The sequence below is a fragment of the Chenopodium album genome, chromosome 4, assembly GCF_948465745.1.
Source record: "Chenopodium album chromosome 4, dcCheAlbu1.1, whole genome shotgun sequence".
NCBI lineage: Eukaryota > Viridiplantae > Streptophyta > Magnoliopsida > Caryophyllales > Amaranthaceae > Chenopodium > Chenopodium album.
The window spans coordinates 49072249-49082506 of record NC_137837.1 but is presented as its reverse complement, the minus strand read 5'-3'; the positions used below and the strand labels follow the sequence as shown (position 1 = coordinate 49082506).

Below are 10258 nucleotides of genomic sequence, written 5' to 3'. Positions count from 1 at the left end.
TCTATCCGCCCCACCGGGTGGATAACATTCCCCCCAAATCCGACCAACGGGTGAGTGATGTTCTGGAGAGCATCCTCTGGGAAGCTTAGATTCTTCAAGGCAGCTAGGCTAATGATGTCAGCCGCGCTACCCGTGTCAATCAATATTCGTCCGACCTTCAAATTGGCTATCTTCATAATGAATACCATGGGATCATTATGCAGAACTTTGACCTCCCCCCGATCGGCCTCACTGATGATTACTTCAGGGAAGGGTTCGACCTTTATTGAGTCCATTTGCATCACCTTTCCCAAGTTCCGGGCATTCTGCTTGATCCCCTTCATAGTTGGGCCGCCTGAGACGAATCCCCCCTGATATCACGGCCACAAAGCCTGAATCAGTGCTATTCCCATCATCTTCCTTGCCTTTATTCTTATCATTATTCTGTCTTTGTTCGGACGTGTTGTTTGTCCGTGTGTAAGTGAATTTGGACTTCATCACATAATAATTCAACATGCCCTTCTTGGCTAGCTTGTCCAGCAATCTCTTCAAGTTGATACAATTGTTTGTGTCATGTCCCACGTCCTTGTGGTAATGACAGTACTTGTTCTTGTTCCTGTACTGAGCCGGGCCTCTCAGCGGCTGTGGCTTTTCAAACTCAAACTTATCCTTGATTTCCATCAAGATAGAATAACAATCCTTGTTGAATTCAAACTGAGGCTCGTACGTCTTAACCTTCTTGGACTTTTGTGGCTGGGCATCAGCCACCCAGACTTCCTTTCTCTTTTTTCCTTCTTTCTTTTAGCCCGCCGAGTCTTGCTGAGAAAGTTTCTTCTCAGCCCCCTTGGCCGGCGCTTCTGATTTCGTGAGCGAACAAAAGTCCGCCGCTTCAATATAAGCTTCGGCTTCCCGCAAGACATTTGCGTATGTCCGAATCTTTTTTCTTACCAGGTCAAATTTAAAACCATTGTGCCTTAATCCCCGGAGAAATTTAGAGTAAGCCATTTCATCCGGCAGATTATGAATTTGGGCTTTTTCTTGGTTAAATCGTTGGACGTACGAGCGTAGGCCCTCATTCTTCCCTTGGACAATTGTCGCCAAGTTAAGGCTAGTCTTTTGAGGCGGTATGTTGTATGAAAAATTTCCCACAAACAGCAAACTAAGAGTAGTAAAACAATTGATACATCCGGTCGGCAAACTGTTGAACCAATCCTGCGCCACACCTTTCAAAGTGGCTGGAAAGCATTTGCACCAAGTAGCATCATCTACACTTTGCAAGTACATCAGGTTCCTGTACGAGGTGATGTGTTCTTCTGGGTTGCCCGTGCCATAATAGGATCCCACAAGTACACTCTTCACCATTGGCGGCTGAGGGGCAGTTAAAATATCTTGCAAAAACGGAGGCGGCTTATCTCCCAAAGTGAGTAGGCGCATCTGCCAATCGATGGGTTGTGGCTGCACAGACGGTCCAGCCAGGTAGGGAGCCTGTCCGTACACCTGTCCGTATGGCCCATATTGTCCAAAGGCTTGGGGGTTCGGCTGCATCAAGCCATTGAACCCCTGAGGAGGTTGATATTGAAGTGATTGCGCTGGAATAGGAGTTGGAGTATGGACAACTGGAATAGGAGTTGGGGTGCGGACCGCCTGACTTCTGCTGGAGATGGCCGTGTTGGTATGTTGGGAGAGAGAATGATGTGAAAAATCATCCGGCATAGTTGGGGTTGAGGCCGTGTCCAAGTAGGCGGCACGTTCTCGCTGCTAATCCCTTGCGTCCTTCCATCGTCTGGACGGCTCAGGCTCTTCTCTTCGAGGCTTCCTACCCCTCCCCCTAGGCGACTGTGTTTTCACCAACAAATCAGAGAAATTTGTCCGTGGTACCCTTAGGGACCTTCCAGTCGGCCTTCTAAAGGGAGTGTTTCCAGCGTCCGTTGCATGAACTGCTTTGCTGTGTGTCTTCTTTGGAGCCCTCTGTTCCTCTCTCCTGGGCGGCTGCCTAGAGGTAGAGGCTCCATTGCTCTCAATCTCCTTCCTGAGTTTGTTAAGCGCGACCTTAAGAGAGGCTGCGATAACAGGAGAGTCATCAGCTTCTAGAAATGTGGCTATCAGCGGATCGCTGGTATGGATTGTAGGGATTATATCCTCTACATGTCTGTCCTTGCCTAGATTAGGTGTCTGACCGTCTATCGCCATAGCGTACGAGTATCCCCACAGACGGCGCCAAATGTTTCGGGTTTTTTTTTGGATTTCCTTGGATACTGGTCACGCTCTCCTAGCAACGAGACGGTCCGACCTGCAAAACAACGAATATTCCGGTTGTCATAATATTCGCCTCCGACGATCAAGTTAGTGATTGGAACGGAAAAGGCTAGAGAGAGAAAGTAGAGAGAAGTTGGAGCTATTTAATTCTCTTTTTGTTGTAATGTCTTAATCCACCCCTCCCATCATAAAGGATTGGGGTATTTATAGGGGTGGGACTCGTGCGCCATTCTAGGGTTTGCACCCTAGAATTGCGTTACGTGATTGGCTGCGCAATCAGTGAATGCCACGTATTACTTTGGGGGCGCCGCTTTGCGGCTTTCAATGATATCTCTCGGGATTTGGGCCCTGACGTTGTTAGGCCTCTTTTGCGTGCTGATTTAAGGGGAACACATGCCCTAAACACGTGGCGTCTTCTCGTGACGACACGTGTCACCCTCTAACTGGGCCACGTGTCGCTACGAGATTGGCCTGAACCTTTGGGTGCTCTTGAGTTGGATATGTGGCATATTCCCATGGTGACACGTGTCACCATATAATTGGGCCACGTGTCACTACGGGACTGGTCCACGTATACGGGGTATTTTTTACCCTCAACAAGTGCTTTAATTGTTTTATTGTTATTTTGATTCCTAGTATCATGATAGGATACTTTTCTTAGTATGATGTTTAGGGTTAGAACAATAAGTTCCTTGTATCAAATATGCTTATTATGATGCTTCCTATTTTCTTTTCTAATAACATGTTAGTATCATATTAGGGAAAAAGCTTTGATTTTTATTGTTTAGTGACATTGTTGTAGCCAAGCCTAACAACTTGGTTATGGACATTTCTTTGGTTCAAGACGTAGCATCATGTATTGGTGCTATGCATTCTATCCATGGGCAGCAAGATATTCAATCCCTTGAATTTCTTGTTGTTCTTATTAACTAGTTTATTCTAGTTCTTTTTATGCTTTGAATAAATTGTAAACTTTAGTCATTTTAAGTTTGCAAATTAGTTATAATTTTCTTAGTTCTTTTTAGCTGATTTTAGTTCAAAAAATATTGTCACATTCACACAAAAGTACAAGTGCAAAAGATACATCAAAATGGCAGCCATTTAAGCTTGGAATCCGAAATTCTTTTACAAGGAATTTCAAAGCTTTGACTTGGGAGTTACAATCAGTTTTCAAAGAGGAATTACAAGCCATTACAAGCCTTAACTTCAGCCTTCAAGTGGCCGTTGATATCAGTCAACATTGGAGCATCTTAAGCCTTAATTTCAGCCTTCAATTGGCTGTTTAATTCAGTCAGCTTTTGGAGCAACTAAAGGACGTCCAAGTACACCCTTGTCCACATACATTCAAGCTTATTTCAAGGCTTGAACCAAGGAAGAGTTACACTTCTTTGCTGTTTGAATTTGGGCGTGAATATTGGAGGAAATACATCTCCAACTTGCTGCTTGGATGGGCGTGAATTAAGGGGAGTTACACTCTCTTAATTCTGATTTTATTTCAGCCTTAATTTGGAGGTTATAAGCCACCATTTTCTCTTTGATGTATCTAGTTAAATAAGGCTTCTTTTATTAATGTATCTAGACAACAAAAGGCTGATTTGTACTTAGCTTTAGCTTAGGCGTGTAACAAGTGAGCTAAACAGCCACTTAAATTAGCTTGTACTTAAGGATGCTTGTTTACTATAAATAGCAAGCAAATGTGAATGAAAAAAGGCAGATTATTCGAACAAACAAACTTTGTGTTTTACACTCGTTTCTTGGATTAGAAACAAACCAGAAATTCTTGGATTTGGAATTTCAATTCCTTTGCTTAGTTAACTAGCTTAGACTACTAGTTGGCTTGTGATCTTAGGAACCCATTTCGTTTCTTAGTGGTGTGACTGTAGCTAAGAAGCTATTTGGTTCATTAGTCTTACTTATCTTGGTTCATCCCTTGTATATTTCGGGTTGATACTCCAAATATACAACAGACATGCTAGGGTTTTTTTATTAATCTTGTTAGTATCATTCCTAGGATCTTGCTATTATGCTTTAACATGATTATTTTGTGATGATGATTATAATTGTTATTATGATTGTTATGATGATTATTATGTTGCTTGATGCTTATTTCACTAGTAGAAAATTGCAATTCCCCACCGGTTCAAAACCCCCCTATGCCACCGGTTTTGAACCGCTGGGCATTTGGGGGGTGGCAATAATCGTATAAAAAGCCACCGGTTCAAAACCGGTGGCAAAAACAAGTATTGCCATCGGTTAACCGGTGGCAATAATTCTTCCCGCTTTTTTTTAAAGAGGTTATTGGCACCGGTTCCTGGTCAAAACCGGTGGCAATAATGGCAAAAAAAATATATTTTTTTTTTTTGCATTTTTTTCACTTAAAATGATATATAAACACTTACATATATAATAACTTACATTTTTTTCATAAAAAAGCTGTAAAATTACAATATTCCCCGAAAAACAAAGTGGCATGAACGACATGAATTTTTAGGCAAATTCTCAACCAGCATTAAGCCCGTTATCAGGTTGTTCAGGCCCTTCTTCACTGTGAGCCCTTACAGTAGTATTTGGTGAATTCTTTGCTTGGTTATTTGCCACTTCCTCCAACTTCATCATCCTCATCCCGAAGCAACTGATCTAATTCTGGCCAGACTAATTCTTCCTGAAATTGACAGACTTCAGTATATTTTCACCAAATTACAAGTTCATTGTTACGGAAGAAGTAAAATTCCAGACAATATAATCAATCAATCAATCAACATATAGCATTTTGAACAAGAACCTACACAAATCAGAGTAAACAAATCATAAATCAGATAAACAAATCAAACCAGTATTTGGAATAAACACTTTACAACAGCCTCGGTAGGGCAGAGTAGAAGTGACAAGTGACATTAGCTCTAGCAGAGCATATAGTGCAGCATCTCAGTCGGCAGGACCAAGTTGCTATGCTGATTTTCAGAAATGTAGCACATGACAAGTGCCAAGAGTCTCTCAGGCAGGACCAGGCCACATGCACAGGCCACTCCCAACCAACTTAGAACAAAGGAAAACTCAAAGATTGGTTTTGTACATATGTTCACTAGATCTTCACCAAAAAAATAATAAAGAAGGGGGGGCTATGTGTACTCAGTGAAATCCCCTTACTAAATTTTGCAAAGAGAGATACCAGTTGTCACAAGCAACATGAGAAAGAAAAGAACTACACTCAGAATTCACAATATATGCACATGCCTCAGGAATTAAAAATATATGGTGACTCAGAAACTTATAGTCTGATTTATGTGAGGAGTCCAAGTAACATAGTAGTCCATAACGGCATGGCCTCCAAATCAATAATTTATGACTAATACATAGTGGAGATTCATGCAAAATGCTTACAAGTGTCAATTATCTATGTTCATTTGATGAATAAACACCTGATCAAATTAGTGTATACATTCTATAGAACTACTGCTCTAATCAAATTTAGTGTATACATTCTATAGAATCTTTCATGATACTTACGTAGGGTGAGCACCAATAAGAGCTACAACCATCATCGTACAGTTATGAGCAGCTTTTGATTGCAAGTTGTCAAAAGGGGAGCTTCACCATCTTTTAATTTCTCAATAGGGGCCCGATTATCAGCATAGATATGTGATGCAACTACCTGAGAGAATTATAAAATGTAAATACTAAGTCATGATATGCAAAATGGAGCTTTTCTAATTGTACATTGAAAATGGGCTTATATAACATAGAATAAAGAAAAAAATCGGAGTCATATATTAAGTGGGCCTCATATTTACATATACACATTCTCTCATGTAAATAGACTAGCAAAGATTTTCTTTGTTTCCACTAAATATATTACATAAAAAATGCAGAGAGCCATGCACAAAGATTATGGGCTTATAAACTTTCATTCGCAACTGATCTATTATTTTCTCAATCACATAAGCTGGTGTCATGACTGATGTAAAGTGAATGCAGATAATAGTAAGATAGATAAGTTTGAGCAAAGTGAACCACATTTATGTGAAGAGATAAAAATAAAGAAAAACAATATCATGATTGCTAATATTTCAATGATTCTGTTATTATGTAGTTAGGCATTTTCTTGTTAATGAAGCATAGAGAGTCAAGTATAGGTTGACGATGATAAGCAAAATCTCATCCTAACTACGAAATATGGTTAATATTATATAAGCAAAACAACATCTAGCATCTTGAGTATTAAGACTTGGAAGTGCAAAAGACCTCAAGCAAGTTTAAAGAGGGAAAAAATCAGGACCTACAAAAGGCATGAATATTTAACAATCTAAGACTTCCCAGTAGCATGATTAGGTATTTGCATGTTATAATGCGGTTTCCCATTGGAGCTATATTGTATTAATAGAAAATTTAAATGAAGGAATAAAACATATAATCAGATAATAGCTAAAATTAGGTTTAGCATCAGCAACTTAGGAGAGAGTGATAAAGTTGAGACACCTACGCATCATGCAAGTAAGACCTTGTGGGCAAAAGAAACCCTCACAGCAACTTTTACATTCAGAAGTTCGTGCAGGTATCTCCTTGTCAATAGTCTCCAAATCAATTTTTTGAACAGAACCAGTGCTGCAAGCCCATCCGGGCTCACATCCAGCAACCCAGGAACTTAGATTACAGTTCTTGTTAGCTTGAAGGCCACCACCATCAAAGAAGCTACCCAAGTAGACCCTTATCTCTGCTTCTGTGCACAATCGGGATGCAGCATCTATATGCCAGTGTAAAAGTTCTATATTACAGCACTGTAAGAAAATTGGCAGTGATTAAGATGAATTATACATAGGCAACAAATTAACATAAAGTATGCTACCCAGTATCCATTACAAATCACTTCCATCACCAGCACAGAATTCTACAAAACTATTTGCAATTTAGCACAGCTACATGAAAAAAGGACTGATGTTGTATACCAAAGGAACTAGTGTTGTATGAGAAAAAAATCCAATTATAAGCCTCCTTTTCTTTACCAAACAGTATTCTAACCTCTCAAAATCAAGGGGAGATTCCTCTTTAAATACGTTATGCAATAACTTGGTATTAACAAAGAGTAAACGATTGTCACATTATCAATTCATGCCATCCAATGATAGTTTCTGTTGTGATCTCGCCAAGTCCTTTATGTATTATATCAATCAACTTTGTGCTTAATGTCACATCTTCTTCTCTGACTGAGATAGATGGGGAAAAAGATTCACAGATAATGTACCAAAAAGGTTTGATCATACCTTCAGTTTTTTCCATGCATGTGGTCAAAAAGTCCAAATTTGAGTAAATGAATGTCTATTATTTCTAGTCATATTAAAAATAGACTACAAAACACTAGTCCTTTGTATCAACACTTGGAAATGTCATTTAAATTCAACAAACCTACTGCTAGACTCGGTTATAACCAACATACAAAATCTGAGTACTTTACTTCAATTAATGCATTAATATGCAGATATAGTATTTCCCAACTGATCATTCCTACTAATATATTATCCATATATGATAGATCTTGATGTTTCTAATACAAAGATTCATCAAAGGTTGCATAAATATCATCTGTCTCATTAAAATTTTGCACTAAACATATCCTTGCTTAAACAAATACTATGAAAAACTATCAAGGGTCTTTCACTTAAATGATCTCATATCCTTCATCATAAGTGATTCAGAAATCCGACAGCGTGAGTATTGAGTATGATCACACTGTAAAAGGAGACCACCAAACGACAACTATGCTAGCTAAATCCAAGATAATCATAATGTTTTGACATATTCAAATTAAAGCAGAAAGGACTGCCTTACCCACTGATGCAAGGGGATCATTGAGCCTTTGACTTTGACGCTATGCTTCCATATCTTGGCTCTACAACCAGTGTGCTTTTCCCATTCACTTAATGACTACTTCCTTGTCCCACATTTACCACACTTACACACAACCCTAAAAAGAAGAGCACATGTAATCAAATTAATAGCAGATTGTTTGCAAAATGTAAAAAAGAATTTAAAAGAGCATAATATATAATTTTTGTAACCTTTAGAACTTACAAGTGAAGGCTTAGGATATATGATGCCTCCATACCATTGCACGCAACAGTTACCTCATCGGATGGCACAGGTTGTCTGTATCATACAATAGTAACTCTTACTAAATTGTTTGAGCTCAAAATAGGTTGTATAAATGCTAGAAATAACAATAATAGTAATAATAATAAAAGTATTTACTGTAAATCTATAATAAATTATCCATAACAATATTAATAATGATGATAACAATGAAAGTAAAGTAATAGTAACAACAAACAGAAGTAAACAAGTACTTTAGGTCGACTTCAGGTAGAGCTACAGAGTATGATGGCTCAAATGCAAACTTTGGCTTGCAATCAGGGCAGTAATATTCTGCATCTTCCAAATCCTTAGATAGAAACAGAATGTACAAATAAATCCTCTAAAAATAGTCTTTACAAGCACCAGGTCTTGTCAATAAAACAAAAACAAAGAGTGAACCAACCTTGAGATTTTTGCCACAGATTTCAGCACACTCAGCATGCTCCCAAACATCACTGCCATCACAGCAAATTTATGCGAGAAACCTATTGTTCAAATATTGACAAATCTCACGAGCAAAAAGCAGTACTTCAAATTAAATTGTTCGACCAAAATTGAGTTCCTACATACCTATTTCTTAAGAATTAAGTGATTTATAGACAAAACCAAAATTCAACATTGATCACAGATATAAATCAAATCTCAACATAACAAACCTACGTGAATATACATATCAAAGACAAAATCGATAAGCCCCATATCAAGTTCAATTTTTTCTGTAATTAGGGTCAGATTATCACGAAAATGCAGAAAAATTATCAAGAGACATCCTTTACCTCATCATCATCAAACTCATCACCATACCCAACCTTCACATGGCCACAATACCCGGGTTAAATCTCGTACCCAAGTTCGCTCCACTACACATCAGTAATTTGAAAGCTCTAAAACACAAATCTATATGATTTCAAGAAATCTGACGATGAAATGTTGTCAAAATTCAGTAATTGCGGTGCTGCATGTATTTGAGAAAGGAACAATTTCTATGGAGTAATATAGAATTAAAATCGAAAATCAGAAAACCCTTGGTTTCCGAAAACATGAAATTGTAAATTTGAGAAAAATAAAAACTCAAAAATCACGAAATAAAGAAATTAATTAAAGAGAAAAGAAGAAAAAAACATGAACCTTCAGGGAAAATCATTTCGCGAGGGGGAAACGACGAGAGGTGGGTTTGTATCAGCTCCTTGTGCCACTGCCGCCGTTGCTAGGACCGACCGACTGATGCGCCATGAACATGAACAGAGGGAAGCGGGAGGAATGGACGGTGGCACGGTGGAAAGAGGAAAGAGAGAGAGAAGAGGGAGATCTAGTTGAGGAGAGAGGAGAGAGAACACGAGATAGAGGAAAGAGAGAGAGAACGCGACAAGTGAAAGAAAATAGAGGGGCGATTTTTTATTTTTAATTATTACCACCAGTTTGAACCGGTGGCCTTTAAAACATATGCCAACGGTTTGGTTTGAACCGGTGGCAATTAAAAAAAGCCTAATCCCGCCCATTTTTTCCCTATCGGTTTTTAAAAACCGGTGGGCATGGCTCGGTGCCTTTTTATATTTTTCTACTAGTGTTTATTTATTGCTTGATCACACATTTTATGCATGTTTAAAGGGAATTTGTACTTGTAATCATGCTTAGTAAGATAATTAATAATCTTGTTTAGGGTTAATTTGATTATAATTTAAGTGATCGCCAATAATAGATTTATTTGTGCATTAATATTCAACCAACATAGATTAAACAGGTTTAGGGTTAAACCTAATGATTGCATGTTAGTCAGAAAGCGCACATGAATACGACCAGAATAAAGTAGAGGCCTATTATTTGGGCAAGTTCAATCTCTTTTAGGTTGGATTTGTACCATCATCCCCGAACTTCCAGTCATGGTTCCAGACCTATT

The 10258-nt window shown here is 38.6% G+C and overlaps 1 protein-coding gene across 12 annotated transcripts; it reads right to left on the bottom strand.

Moving 5' to 3' along the window:
• Positions 1 to 4637: 4637 nt before the first annotated feature.
• Positions 4638 to 9717, bottom strand: LOC145626985 (ABC transporter G family member 28-like). 12 transcript variants are annotated; one of them, XM_081679408.1, is made up of 9 exons: positions 9490 to 9717; positions 9138 to 9221; positions 8765 to 8816; positions 8574 to 8668; positions 8302 to 8376; positions 8059 to 8194; positions 6716 to 7010; positions 5743 to 5887; positions 4638 to 4897 (listed from the first exon to the last, which is right to left on the bottom strand). In XM_081679408.1, the coding sequence occupies exons 6-8, from the start codon at positions 8077 to 8079 to the stop codon at positions 5862 to 5864; spliced, it is 342 nt and encodes a 113-aa protein (XP_081535534.1). In that variant the 5' UTR covers positions 8080 to 8194; positions 8302 to 8376; positions 8574 to 8668; positions 8765 to 8816; positions 9138 to 9221; positions 9490 to 9717; the 3' UTR covers positions 4638 to 4897; positions 5743 to 5861. The 12 variants fall into 11 exon arrangements, with proteins under 12 accessions (XP_081535538.1, XP_081535534.1, XP_081535539.1 ...); XM_081679412.1 differs by having other exon boundaries at positions 9138 to 9277; XM_081679405.1 differs by having other exon boundaries at positions 8765 to 8846; positions 9138 to 9717.
• Positions 9718 to 10258: the final 541 nt, after the last annotated feature.

Coding starts and splice junctions, on each gene's coding strand:
- LOC145626985 (XM_081679402.1), bottom strand. CDS start 8,079: ATGATCCCCTTGCATCAGTGG. Junction 7,011..8,058: donor TGATCCCCTTGCATCAGTGG/GTAAGGCAGTCC, acceptor ATTTTCTTACAG/TGCTGTAATATAGAACTTTT. Junction 5,888..6,715: donor AGGTCTTACTTGCATGATGC/GTAGGTGTCTCA, acceptor TAATTCTCTCAG/GTAGTTGCATCACATATCTA.